The sequence below is a fragment of the Spermophilus citellus genome (assembly GCF_964194105.1).
Source record: "Spermophilus citellus genome assembly, chromosome: 6".
NCBI classification, from domain to species: domain Eukaryota; kingdom Metazoa; phylum Chordata; class Mammalia; order Rodentia; family Sciuridae; genus Spermophilus; species Spermophilus citellus.
Genome location: NC_138187.1, coordinates 31,028,049 through 31,042,799, shown reverse-complemented (window position 1 = coordinate 31,042,799; position 14,751 = coordinate 31,028,049). Strand labels below are relative to the sequence as shown.

At 39.6% G+C, this 14,751-nt stretch overlaps 3 protein-coding genes across 3 annotated transcripts in view; 1 reads left to right on the top strand and 2 right to left on the bottom strand.

Moving 5' to 3' along the window:
- Positions 1-5,984, top strand: part of LOC308652245 (cytochrome P450 3A9-like) — a gene marked incomplete at both ends in the record, with an annotated part of 84,122 nt that extends 78,138 nt beyond the window's left edge. The window contains 4 exons of the mRNA XM_081300023.1: positions 527-687; positions 1,111-1,337; positions 3,373-3,535; positions 5,895-5,984. Of these exons, the coding sequence (XP_081156149.1) occupies positions 527-687; positions 1,111-1,337; positions 3,373-3,535; positions 5,895-5,984 (641 nt within the window). The remainder of the gene's footprint in view (positions 1-526; positions 688-1,110; positions 1,338-3,372; positions 3,536-5,894) is intronic.
- LOC308650641 (cytochrome P450 3A9-like) overlaps positions 1-14,751 on the bottom strand; it is a gene marked incomplete at its 5' end in the record, with an annotated part of 186,591 nt that overhangs the window by 171,010 nt on the left and 830 nt on the right. The window lies entirely within an intron of this gene.
- On the bottom strand, positions 6,765-7,703 carry LOC308650647 (olfactory receptor 2AE1-like; the record flags this gene model as incomplete). The annotated part of the gene is made up of 1 exon (XM_081296831.1): positions 6,765-7,703. The coding sequence occupies one exon, from the start codon at positions 7,701-7,703 to the stop codon at positions 6,765-6,767; it is 939 nt and encodes a 312-aa protein (XP_081152957.1).

The following is a 14,751-nucleotide window of genomic DNA, read 5'->3' as shown; positions in this document are numbered from 1 at the left end:
GACCACATCTCATGAAAGTTCAGATTTCAATTTGGTAGCTCTAGAGCAAGGCTTAAAACTCTGTGTTTCTAATAAGCTCCTTGAAGCTGTTGATGCTGCTGGTCCATGGACCACAGTTTGTGTAGAAAAATTTCTCTGTGGCTTAGTATAGTTCTGTCAATGATGGCCTTTATTTTCCCTGCAAAGATGCCAGTATTGCAAATGCTTTCAAGGTTCTTCAACCTACATTCTAGATAGAGTAAGTTTTTTTTCCCCAGGGGAAGAGTGCTACCCACTAGTTATAGCTAAACAACTTTCATGATATGCAAGGCACATTTGAAAAATACTGTGTGTTTGACATCCATACTGTCCCTTGAAATCACCCAGTTGTGTTCATGGTGAGGGGGTGGCAGAATGAGAAACATTATGAATTGTTCTTCCAGTTTTTCCTCATGGGATTTTGGATCATCATTCTGATTTATCTTCATGTCAACTGTAAAGTGTGCATGGACCTGCTTAGACTAAATTGTCTTTCCTCTCCTTTTAGGTCTATCTGATCTGGAGATTGCAGCCCAGTCTGTTATCTTTATCTTGGCTGGCTATGAAACCACTAGCAACACTCTTTCATTTATTATGTATCTACTGGCCACCCACCCTGATGTCCAGAAGAAGCTTCAGCAGGAGATTGATGAGACTTTGCCCAATAAGGTGAGTGAATGGCACTTGGAGGGGAGAGGAGAGGTAAAATCTCTGGGCATCGGGCTGGGGATGTGGCTCAAGCGGTAGCGCCCTCGCCTGGCGTGCGTGCTCCCCGGGTTCGATCCTCAGCACCACATACCAACAAAGATGTTGTGTCCGCCGAGAACTAAAAAAATAAATAAATATTTTTAAAAAATTATCTCTCTCTCACTCTCTCTCCTCTCTCACTCTCTCTTTAAAAAAAAATCTCTGGGCATCTCAGTGTGCCATTGGGCAGTTCTAAAATCATGATGGTTATTAAATACTTTGTAAATGCTATGGTATTTTACCAATATGAGTTATTTGAGGAGCTCTGAAAACATCAGTGTACTGTGTCAACACAGTTTTAAGTCATTTCCAAATCTTAATTTACAAAAATTTCTTTCTTGCCAGGCACCTGTCACATATGATGTACTATTTGAGATGAAGTATCTGGACATGGTGGTGAATGAAACTCTCAGATTATATCCAATTATTGAGAGAATTGTGAGAGTCTGTAAAAAAGATGTTGAACTCAATGGGGTGCTCATTCCCAAAGGAACAAACGTGGCTATACCAACATATAGTCTTCATCAAAACTCCACGTACTGGCCAGAACCTGAAAAGTTCTACCCTGAAAGGTACAGGGCTCCTGAGAAAGGAAATCCACCCTTAAGAGGCTGTTTCACACATATTCTGAGGTCTTTTAGTGCAGATGGCATACATGTGATTTTAAAATTTTCTTGTTTTAAGAAAAATTTAAGAAGTCTTTTACAAAGTGGTAATTGTTTTAGAAAACAAACATTAGAAAAAATAAATGACTATAGCCATTTAAGGCCCTAGAACATCAAGATAAGCCCTATCTATTATTAATGTGATAAATGTCAGTATGGACATTTTTATATAAATGTGTAGTTTTTAAGGACTGAAATGCTATAACATTTCACTTGATGTTGAACTGTTTTTTATTTTATTTAACAGTAATCTATAAACCTTTCTGCCACTTGACCACTCTCTTATTTTAGGTGCTTATCTTTTTTAATCGTTTTAGGGTTTTTGTCCTGTTCACTTTAGCTCCTTGAATTTTCTACCAGCTTTAGGAAGCACTTCTATCTTCCACTTGATTAAACATTGCTTCCTGGTTCCTCCAGCACAATTGTTAAATACAAGTTAAGGCCTGAGAACCCCCCCCACCCAGATGGTTTAAGCAGCCTCACTGAGGATGGAGAGAGCTCAGATCATCTGAGTCTTGTCTCTGGAGTGTTCTGGGCCAGCTTCTCATACTCTCCACAGTTGATGACTCTTTCAAAGCCAAGTAACCTGCCCCCAAGACACCTGAGATATTCATCCTTAAATATGTCTTGACCTTGGTCTTCTGAAAATTTGGATCCAACCTCACAGTTTGCACTCTGGAAAGAGTTACTGTTTTCCTGTTGTTGTGCTGAAGAGAAAAATAGAGAAAGTTTTCAGGGTAGTGTCTGGGGGGTCAGGTGGCATGGGATCAAGACTTCTCTTGGCCCCTAACTTTACACTTCTTGATTAGAGTGACCTTGTCTTGTTGGTTATGAGTTCCTCAATGCCAGTTTCCTCCAATTTCAGCACTTCCAACTTTTGAACTTCACAGATACAAAATCAGAGATTACACATATCTTTGATTCACTGAGGCATGATAAGATACTAAGTGCTTAAGGTGCATCAGGGACTAGACCAGGATGAGGAAAATTACAAAGATGTATGGTATGAAGGACTCTTGACATACACGGAAGCATAATCTACAGACAGTAGTTTGGAAAACGCTTTCAATGCTTCCGCATATGCTCATCATCTGCCCAAACAACTATCAACCAACCTCATCAGACCCTCCACACACCACACACCCTCCAATAGATTCCATTTTACTTTGAATCACAATCACCTATAAATTTGCCAAAATGTTCTCAAATATATAAGAATACATTTTAAAACAATCACAATGTCATTATCACTTTCTCCAAATCAACACTTTCTCCTTAAAGTAATCAAATAACTAGGGCTCAATTTGAATAAAACCTGGGTTCAACATTCCAGGAATTATTTGTAACCTGATGAGACAGACTCAGAAGACAATGATAATATTCTATGGGGAGAGAGGCAGAGACAGAAGGAGAAGGAGAAAAAAGATGAATGAGGAGGAGGTAGTAGAAGAGAGGAATTGGGAAAAAGAAGGCAGAGAGGAAGGAAGGGAGACAAAAAGATCCAGAAAAAAAGGAGTATAGAGAAGAGAGGTAATTATAGTGGGAGCATTTTCTCCTCCTTCATCAATAAAAATATGAAATGCAGGAGTGGGAGTTAAGGCAAGAACACACTTTTCTTCATTTATATGCTCATTTTCTAATTTTTTCAGAGTGTGTATGGATCACAATCCTGAATATAATTTCAGTACTTAAAGACATATTTTCTTTTAAATAGCATTCATCACATCTTAACAAGACAGAGAGCTCCTCTAGTGTAAGGAGAATGAACAAGTTCTGTAGGTTTCAATTCTTATAAGCAAAGTCACAGCAGGATTTCAGTGATCATTCCACAAAAGAATCCTGTGTTTTGCTGCTTATGAATGTTTGGGAGACAACCACAATTATGTAGGTTTCATAGATTTATGTCTCAATAACTTGTTTTCATCTACTATTGTGGAATCAGGTTCAGTAAGAAGAACAAGGACAGCATCAATCCTTACGTATACATGCCCTTTGGAAATGGACCCAGAAACTGCATTGGCATGAGGTTTGCTCTCATGAGCATGAAACTTGCTCTCATCAGATTACTGCAGAACTTCTCCTTCCATCCTTGCAAGGAAACACAGGTCAGGACACTTTATGAAAAAGTAAGGTCTTGTGGGTAGTTACATTTAGTTGAGGAAGCTATTTAAAGAAAATATCTGCTCATTCAAAGAATCTCTTTTGAGACACTTGTGCAATGTTAAGCTTCTTCAGTTTTGGAGCTCTATATCTGTGGCTTTATAAAAAACAAGAGTTTAAAGATCAGGTAGAGTCCATTGAGATTAGGTTGACATGCTTATGTGCAGTGTTTTTGAACTTTATCAAAGTATAAACTCGATTATAATTCAAATGAGGATGAGGCTGCTTTACATAATCAATCCTGAACTGTGAAAATCATGTTTGGATGATATCAAGTGCTGTTTTCCTCAACAGAACTTACGGAAATTTTGTGACAGTTTTTCTCAACTATTTTCTGAACATTGAAATCAACATAGAATTTTAAAAATACAAGATATTTGGGTCATCTCCAAAATTCTAAAATCACTTGCCTAGAATTTGACTCTAAAAGCTCTCTGTTGGTCTCATTCTCAGACAAAGTTGAGAAACATTGACATCAATCATTTCTTAAAGATAGGAAGGATTCATGCAGTTCAGCGTTTTCCTAATTGATCCAACCTTCCTGGAGTCCTGTTGCAGAAAAACTACTTTTACATTTCAATAGTAACTCTTTGAATCTTATTTCCCCATTTTCCTCATTCTATTCTCATCTTTCAACTTCTAGTTCAATCCCCATACTCTTCTAAGGAGTCCTCCCATCAATGCAAGACCCATTCATTCCTCTCTTTTGATACTGGTTACTCCAAACTTTTATGATCATCGAAGTTAACATTTTGTACCAAAAGCATCCCATCTGGAGGCCCATTTTTTCTGTATATTAACTACATCATTACCACTTAACTACAGCACCTCATTTTTGCCCTTCATGAACTCTCAATGGTGACTTAGAGGGAAACTTGTTCATGGAAGGATTCAGGAAATATTTAAGGAGAGACTTATCATTGATTTAGAGTACTTGGCTATCAATTTTTTGCTTTTTTTAATTTTAAAATTTAACAAATGACATTTCTCTCTCTCTCTCTCTCTCTCTCTCTCTCTCTCTCTCTCTCTCTCTCTGTCTCTCTCTCTCTGTCTCTCTCTCCCTCCCTCCCTCTTTCTCTTCTAATGTAATGTCAACCTAATCTAATGTTTGTGTTTCTCTCTATGCAGAAAATATTTGCAAACTATTTTAAATTTCAGAATAGTAATGTGTTACATTTATGGAACTATGTGGAATCTCTCCTGTGAAGAATACACTTTTCATTGAGTCAGAAAAAGCAAAGTTCTGTATGGCTAATTTCTAGGGACTGATCATTTATTATGCAATTTCTTTCCCATTTGTTCGTGTTCCATATGGGAAAGGAGGAGACAGAAGTGGTGACAATTTTATTTGAGAAGTCAGGGCAGTCAGGTAGCTACCCTCTAAGCAGGAAGGAACTTAAATCTCAGAGAAAGTAGGTCTCTAGTACATCTGAGATGGGGCAGGTACTTTCTGCAAGCTCCTAGTATTTCCCAGATTGGAACTTCTTAATCTCCATGACAATTGTCTTCCCTTCTCTCTCTTGGGTGTGGAAGATTATTCTGTTGGAGGTACCCCCAACACTAAAGGAATGCCTTGGTGAGAATGGGACTAAAGGGGTACTCAAAACTATGTAGGACTCCAATGTTCCCCATTTGCACTTCAAAGAGGAAGAGAAACTTTAGGGGGATAAAGCATGTTGTTCCCTGAAGGTCTTTTCCATCTTTAAACTTCATGGGTTCTATCAAGAGGCATGCCTGGACTCTTAGAAGGGAAGGCCTGCTCATAGAGTTCAAATTATAAAACCTGATCAGGGTTACCTATGTAACCCATCCATGAAGCAACCTGAGCAAACATCCATGAAGTTCGCTTTATTTAGCTTTACAAAAAAAGCGTTTGAAATAATACCAAAAATCTAGTTTAAATTATTTAAATTCATCTATTTTGCTGAAAATTTTTTATTTGTGTTGCTGGGGAACCAAGGGCATCACACGTGCTAGGCAAATGTTCTACCACTCAGGCTCATCATCACCTGTTTTCCAAAAATTTAAATTAAAAAGAACACAAGCCAACATTATTTTATCTCAGCAATGGTAGAGAACAGATGCTCATTAAATACTTCTTTAAATGGACAGAGGCATGAAGGCTTTCATTCTACAATATTGTCAAAGCTTAAAGAAAAAATGTAAGGAATCCCAGACACATGAGGCTCAAAGTAGTTTTTACATGTTTGTATAGCTTTATTGTCTGAAATGTACCTTTTCCGATTCTTTCTGTTGTTCGGGTTTCATTTACTACATCTAAATATACTTGCTTAATGTTTGCAGATTCCTCTGAAATTAAGCAAGACACCACGTCTACAACCAGAAAAAAACATTGTTCTAAAGGTTGTGTCAAGAGATGAGCCTGGAAAGTAGAGTCTAAATCTCCCTAAAAATCTCTGCTCTGTTCTTCAAAGAAGATGTATCTCAGAACAAAAGACATATTGATTTTCTCTGTGAATAAAAATTGGTATTGAAGATGGATTTATGGGTGGATGCTGCTCTTGAGTTACTAGGGATGCTGGACCTTTGCTGGGCTTGTTCAGTGTCTGTGCACAGTATTATGTGTCGTGTGATGGAAAGGAGGTGACCATCTGTGTGCCATATATGAAGACTCAGCCTCTCTGGTTTTGGGGGGATTCTATCCACCCACCTCTGCACCCTCACCTCTTCATATCTGCCCTTATATATTCTTAAACACTGATTCAGTAACTCAAAAGATCTGAGTACAAATATTTTATCATGAACTCTGTCTTTCAAAACACGCTTTACTTCACAGGCTTCTAATATTAATCAACACATTCTAATTTTATACTCCCTAAATAGTCTTTGCTGTCATGATTTACATATGTATTATCAATAAAAATAATGATAGAAAAGGTCTTTATATATTTATCTTAATATTTTTAGAGTATCACTGAACTTCATGTGTCTACTTTAAATGGGATTTGTAAAGGGTTTTCCATAATGCTCTGAAGGATTATAGACACATACACAATGCTACTTGAATTCCTGCTACTCAGTTAAAATAGTGAAGGTATACGTAAACCACTTTATTCTTGGGATAGTCAAAGTACGTCATGGATCTGGATTCTTGAAAATTCTTAGAGGTTTACCCATAATAACACTCTATACTTGGGCCAACTACAGGTGTAGTCATTGGGTGATAATACCTCTCCTCAATACTCTCCTCAGAGCTTTAGCTACATCCTTATTCCGGAGAGTATAAATCAGAGGATTCAGAGTGGGAGTAATGATGCTATAGAACACAGAACCAACTTTGTCTTGCAGTGGAGTGCGCTGGGACCTGGGCCTCATGTATGAGAAGATGCAGGCACCAAACCAGAGAGAGACCACAATGAAGTGGGAGCTACAAGTGGCAAAAGCATTTCTCTTACTCCCAGCTGAACGCATCTCAATGACACTGTGCAGGATGAAGCCATAGGATGTAGAAACCAGGATGATGGGGAGGAGGAGAAGCACGATGCTACAGATATACACTGTGGTCTCATAGACGGTGACATCAACACATACCAACTTCACAACAGCTGGATACTCACAGTAGAAGTGGTACATTTTCCGAGATCCACAGAAGGGAAAGTGCATCAAGATGACTGTGTGAATTAGGGAGTTCAGAGATGCCCCCAACCATGAGGTGAGGGACATCATCAGTGCCACCTTCCTGCTCATGAGCACAGTGTAACGCAGAGGATGACAGATGGCAACATACCTGTCATAGGACATGAGAGCTAGCAGAAGACACTCAGCGCCACCCAGAGACAAATAGAGGAAGTGCTGGGTGGCACAGCCCAGGAAGGAGATGGACTTCCTGCCAGACAGGTAGTTGATAGCCATCTTGGGGATGGTTGTGCAGACGTGCATCAGGTCCATGAGGGAGAGCTGGCTGAGCAGGAAGTACATGGGGGTGTGAAGCCCACGATCCACACAGATGAGGAGGATGGTGAGGGTGTTGCCACTCAGTGCAACAAGGTAGACCACCATGGTCAGGCAGAAAAGGATAAGGTGGGTCGGGGAGTCGTCGAAGAGCCCTTCAAGGATGAAGTCTGCCAGAGACGTCTGATTCCTCAGCCACATGGTCCCTTCAAAGTCCTTGGGGAATCAGGGAGTGGAGACAAAGTGTGATTCCAGGAATATAGGATCCTGTGTACAGGGTGATAAGCTCTCTTGATCCAAGAAAACATTTGTGAAGAGTTTTTTTCTCTATTTGTAAGTATCCAGAAACTGAAATTATTGAAATTCATTTTTTTCCAAAACAAGACAAACCAAAAATTTGTCATCACGATCATGGTCATTTGAAATTCCAAGACTCTATTAAGGGCCAGAATTTATGACTCTTCTTACTAAATATAGGCCTATGTGTGTGTAATCATGTGTATGATTTGTGTTAGTGTGTGTCTGTGTTTGTATGGTTGTTGGATTATGTTTCCTATTTTACCAGGCAGGTTCTAACAAGAGCAGCTGAACCACTAAGATGTTTCTAGTTATGCATGTAATTGTTAATGGTTGTGTTACAGAACTTTGGCCTTATTTCTTTGTGGAAGCTGGTTAAGGAGTTGGTATACTGCTGTCATGTTTAAGTCTGATGTGGAAACTTAAAATCTACAGGACAAACAGTAGAAAGGGAAGACAGTACAAAGCAGGGCAGACAAGAGACAGACGAAATCCCAAAGCATGAGCTGTGACCCCACAAGAGAAAACAAAAAGAGTCAGTCTGTTTGCCTATAGAATTAGGCACTAAGGTTCTTCTTTTTGTATTGGCTCTTTTGAATTCTACAAAATATTAGGGTTTCTTTTGACATAATTAAAAAGCATAAAATAGGCTTCAATTCAGTCCCCATACTTCCCCTTTCCCTCTCCTCCTCCCTTCCTCTGATCCCTTCCCTCTGCTCTTCTGATCTGCTATTTATTTATGGTTTTTTTTTATTGGTTGTTCACAACATTACAAAGCTCTTGACAAATCATATTTCATACATTAGAATCAAGTGGGTTATGAACTCCCATTTTTACCCCAAATACAGATTGCAGAATCACATCGGTTACACATCACATTTTTACATACTGCCATATTAGTGACTGCTGTATTCTGCTACCTTTCCTATCCTCTACTATCCCCCCTCCCCTCCCCTTCCATCTTCTCTCTCTACCCCATCTACTGTAATTCATTTCCCTCCATGTTTGTTATCCCATTCCCCTCATAACCTCTTATATATAATTTTGTATAACAATGAGGGTCTCCCTCCATTTCCATGTGATTTCCCTTTTTTTTATTAGTTACTTGTGGTTATACATAAAGATGAGATCCATATGGTATGTTCATACAGGCACATTGGAAATTTAGGTCAGATTTCTAATGAAGCTGAATGCACACCCCTAGCCCAGAATTCCAAGAGCCTAAAGGAGAATCCTGGGGAAGGTAGAGCAACTGCAGGCCCAGCCACTGCTCCCTACCAGTGAGGTGTGAGCCAGCAGACCAGCAAAAATGTATTAGTACTACAGGATGGCTGCTTCCCTTCTGCCCTCTAATCTCCCAGGAAGCTCCTCTTGAGACCCACCTTAAACAGAAACGATGGATTAGAGGGAATTTGGTGAGATGTAGTTCATCCTAGAAAACGTCACACATCGAAAAGTCACTGCAGTCCATCTTCTGCCCTTTTGGTACACATGCACACCTCTATCAGTCAGGTTAACCTCCAAATACAAAAATGATACCTGTGTAACTAAATACAATACATCCAGCATGAAGGCAAACAGGTTAACCCTTTCTCCAGAAGAAAATCCAAAGTTCTTTATTTTGCCTAGGGGAGACATTCATTCCTCTGATACATGTGTCCCCTTTAATATCCTGGAACTTCAAATTTTTCTGGATAATATATATTAAAAATATTCTTATGGAGACAACCCATGGGATAGAGAGTCTTATTCAAAAAAGGGTTAACCAGTAGTTTGGATATCAGCCCCTGTTTCCTCACTCAGTCCTGGCATCTGCCCAATATATCCATGAACAAACTGGACACGGCATCAGGGGTAAAGTTTATCCCTGGATTCATCATGATAAACTTACACTCACCGAGGCCAATCTGTCTGAAGCCACTGCTGAATACCCATGGCTAACAGCAAAGACCATCATGAGTTCCCAACATCACACCATTCCCTGGGGTGATCAGCCAGCCACTGCATAGCACATTGATGACATTGGACCACATTCAACATGAAAGGGATACCTCCTTTTTTTTCTGGACTGGACACTCACCCTTGGTATGGATTTTGCTTCCTCTCCTGAAATGCTGCTGCCAGAACTACCATCTCTGGACTCACAGAATGCTTTATTCACCGTAAGGGTATTCCATGCAGCATTGCTTCTGAACAAGGAGCTCGATTCACAGCAAACAAGTGTGTAATGTGGCCTGTGTTCATGGGATTTGTTATACTTAACATAGGTCCTCCATCTTCCTGAAACACAGAACCTGATAGAATGGTAAAATACCCTTGGAAGACTCTGCCTCAAGCAACACCTAGGTGGCAACACCTCTCATTGCTGGAGCAATGTCCTCCAGGATGTGAAACATGCTCGACGTCTGCATCTAATTTATGGTACTGCTTCTCCCACAGCAAGAATTCATAGGATCAGACCCCCAAGAATTCAATGGATAGAAATGAGAGTGTATTCTCTCCCTATAAGATTGATGTCTATGAACCACTAACATTTCTCTTCTGCTGCTTTAGAAAACTCTTAGCCACAAAGGGAGAGATTCTTCCACCCAGACACAAAGTGATTCCATTTTCTTATGGAAACAAGAAAGAAATACTCATTACTACCACCCACTGGATAGAGATTCTTATGCAAAAAAGGGTTAACCTGAACTTTGGATATCAGCCCCTGTTTCCTCACTCAGTCCTGGCATCTGCCCAGTAGATCCGTGAACAAACGGGACATGGCATCAAGGGTAAAGTTTATCCCTGAGAGTTGAGGTAGCTACTTTAGGATGCTCATTATAGCTGAATCAACAGGTGAAGAAGAAGGTCACTCTGTGGCATGGAGTGATTGATTCTGACTAGGAAGGGAAACTGAGTTGCTACTACACAATACAGAGAGGAAGAGCAAGTGTGACATAGGACATTTTCTCGGTGCCTCTTCAAACTCCCAGGTCCTGTGATGGAGGGCAATAGGAAACTAAAGCCCAAGTCAGGTCACACTGATAAGGGCTCAGATTCTTCAGAGATGAAGGTTTGGGTCACCCAACTGACCAGGAACAATGACCAGCTGTGAACCAAGGCAGTATGGACTGTGGAGTGAAATAGGATAGTTATAAAGACCAATAATGACCATGTGGACAACTCTCAGGAACACACACTGCCATTCTTTTGCATTTCTTCTTAATGCTGATAAGAATCTGTATATTTATATTACACAAATTAAGCGTTTATTTCATTGTCGTCCTCCTATCAAACATGAGGTGTGGATAATACCTAAAATCATATCTCAGTATTTAAATAACTGGATATTAAATTATGTTTTTCTCTATCTTCTCAGGAAGCATCCTCGTGCTGATGAAATGTCACCATTGACTAAAGGATAATCTCACAATGCCCTAGTTTCTGATAAAGGCTTCTGAACACCTCAAGCCCCAACACTATCTTACCTGCAATTTTCTCTGCAGAGATTTGTGCACAGAAGTGAAATGGATTGCGAAGAACAGTCCTCCCAGACACACATTGGCTATTGGTCTTCCACAAAAGTACTTGCTGAAGTACTCCTCAGACTCCTCCTCTAACCCTGGAAGCTGCATCTTCTAGCAGAATAACAGAGAGAATATTTGTCCAGCTCACTCATCATGGTTTGCACTAATTACCCTAGGATGGAGCATCACACAAACAATAGGACATGGTGTTCTGGGAGCCTCTCAAAATCTGTGTTCATTATTTTGAGCCCTGTCAGACAGATTAAGTAAAACTGAACGCATTTAGCCCCTACTAGTTGGGACTTGGTGTGGTGCATATGTTTCCTCTTGACTCTGAACTTATATTTGAACTTCCTTCCATCACCAGATCGAGAGCCTGGGAAATAGAAATGGCCATTCATGTTACCTGAGTAAGGTACTAAACATAATAGCAGGTTAATCCTCAATGCTCCGAGAGTCCAACAAAAAACCTGTTTGCAGTCTCTGTGGTTTTGATCACTATAACACCCTCATCATAGATTTACCCTCATTCCCTAGTAGTAACATACAAGTATGTATGTGTTATGCAGTTACTAAGCTTCTTCCATACCACAGAGTTGTTTCCTCAACAGTAATCAAAGGGGTTAGAAGAGGCCAGACTGGCCTGACCTGAGCCAGTCCATGAGGAAAGAGGAGCATACTCCATGAGGGATGAAACATCCCCCTGGTCCTCAGGACCTCTGATGTCAGCAGAGGTGAATAGAAATCTGAAGACCTGATGGCATCAGGGATTCCCACTCAGAAGACACACCGGATGTCTTCTGGGCACCATTACCCAAGATACCAATTAGTCTGTGCTGTGTGCACTGAAGTGAGTATCCCATGGGGCTGTACTTGAAGTTTGTTTGCAGGGGTGGGGGAACTGGGTAATTGGGGAATCTGGTTCTGAAGATAACATGGGAATACTCTCTCTAGGGGCTAGTTAATAAGACAGAGTAACTGTTCCTACAGTCCCTGATTTGTTCTGTTCATTACAGAACCCAGGTCTCTGTAGCCCCTTTCCACGCTACTCTTTTGAGAAGACAGTCTGAGTGTCTTCTTGCCCAGTGGCCACCTTTCTGTTTTTTTCACATGTGTCATATTATAGAAATGGCAGCAGGTAATTTCCACATTCAGTCTTGTTGGTGCTTCAATTCTAAGGACCACACAAAATAGCCTGTCAGGAGAGATAGAAAGAGTGCATTTCCCTACAATTCATTTACTCCCATGTTTTATTCACTCACTGCCCTCCTCTCATCATGAGCATATTTGAGCTATTCTTGTTTCTCTTTTCTCAACTCAGATATTAAAATGCCTTGCTTCACTGAGTTTATCTTAACTCATATCATGGCTTGTTGTTTAAGTAGAGGAAATGTATTATCACTTGCTTCAAAACCTACAGGCTATTACTTTTATCTTGTACTTTCCTTATGACAGAATATAGTTTTAATTTAGGCAGTCTTGGCATTTATATGATTTATTCATTGTTTGAGAAATATTGTATGAGTGCCTGGTGCATTCCAAGAACTGTACTGATTATATAGTGATTAACAAGCATGAGGGGTCTTTTCCTCCTTAGGATTACAGACACAACTATGTCAACTTGGGTTAAGGATTTGTAATACAAGTGACATACGACAGAAGGTGTTGAATCTTTTTTTTTCTTTTTAGTTATGTCTAACATTAGGATTCATTTTGACATAATTACAAAGCATGGATATAATTTGTCCCAATTCAGTCCGTAGTATTTCCCTTTCCCTTCCTTCCTCACTCTCCCTTTTATTTCTTCTAGTCTACTGATCTTTCTGCTATTTACTTTCAGGGGTTTTAAATAGAAACATGTGGATATATATTATGGTGAGATTCCTTGTGGAATATCCATATATGTGGTATTTTAGATATATTCCTATATGTGAAAATTAGTTCAGATTCACTCTGCTGTTCTTCCTTTATCATGTACCATCTCCCCTAATAATTTTTGAAAATCATTAAGTGTTTTTAAATTATCTCTCCTGATTGATAATTTTTGAGGAATTATCTTTTGTCTGGTAACTGTATATCCCAAGTAGTTGATGACATCTTCCTTCTGTATCTTTAATCGGTAAAATGGCTCATTTACAATCTTCATTAGCATTTTCATAAGCCAGCAAATGTACTAATTGTTGCCTGGTAGCCTTTCCTACTACGGTTCGTTCAATTGTCAATTTTAATCTAGACAAAAATTCTACATAATGTTCATTGGGTTTTTGTGAAACTTTTGTCCATGAGCCATAATGTTCTCCAGTAGGTCTAATTTTGTCCCAAGCTTCTAAAGCTATTTCCTTCAACTGCTCATGAATCTCAGGAGGAATATGGATTTGATGTTGAATGTCATCATACATACCAGTGCCAGATAACATAGGGTATCCTATTGCACGAATAACGGGAGTTTGTTACCATTTTCTCTAGCCTTAGTGGCACATCCTTCTAAAAACCACATGTGCCATTGAAGATATTCAGGTTCCCATAAAAGAGCATGGCCCACAATCTTCCAATCCTCAGGAGCAAAATTATTGTAATGAGTAGCAAAAGCATTAAGCAATTCTTTTACATAATGGGACTGAGGTCCGTACATTGTCACTGCCTTTTTTAATCTGCCAATATGATCAATATCAATCCCCTCATACCGAGGTGGATGTGCCATTCCATTAGCTGGATCAGGCCTGATTATAGGAAAAGCAAAGAAGGGAGTTTCGTCCTCATCTTCAGAAGGCTCTGAGTCCATTACCTGGACAGCTTTTAAAGAAACTGCCAAAAAAGGGTTAATGGCCGGAGGGGCAGAGGGCCTGGTTCCCGATAAAGGCCTAGAGTCCATTTAGCTTCTAATTTATTGAGACGTCCCAGAACCTCCTCCATAACGAGTTTGAATTGCTCCGAAACAGAACGATCATCAATCATCATTTTTACTTTCATTTTCTTTTCTGTAACATTGCCAATTAAATCAGCAGAATTTTGTGAAGAATTATGAGTCAATTATTGTGTATCTTTTACTACCTCCTCCTTTTCACTAATATCCAGAGGGAGATCTAAAATAGAGGGAGCTAGCTCCTTTTGTAAATTGCCAATCAACCTTTCTTCCTCCATAGCTTTAAACATTGTATATAAAATAGACCAGATAGACCAAAACCGAATCGGAATTTTTTCGCCTTGCCTCATGGCCTTTTCAACATTATGACGGACCCGTTTCCAATTTAACACATCCATAGATCCTTCCTCCGGGAACCAGGGATTCCATTCCCTGACCACCTTAAGACACATCTCTATATCAGAATGAGAAATGTTAATACCATAGATGGCAAGTGAATGCCTAAGAATACGTAAAAAAGGAGAAGATAAAGATTGTCCCATCACCCTGTAATATAAAGAAAAAAAACTTACCCTTCCTG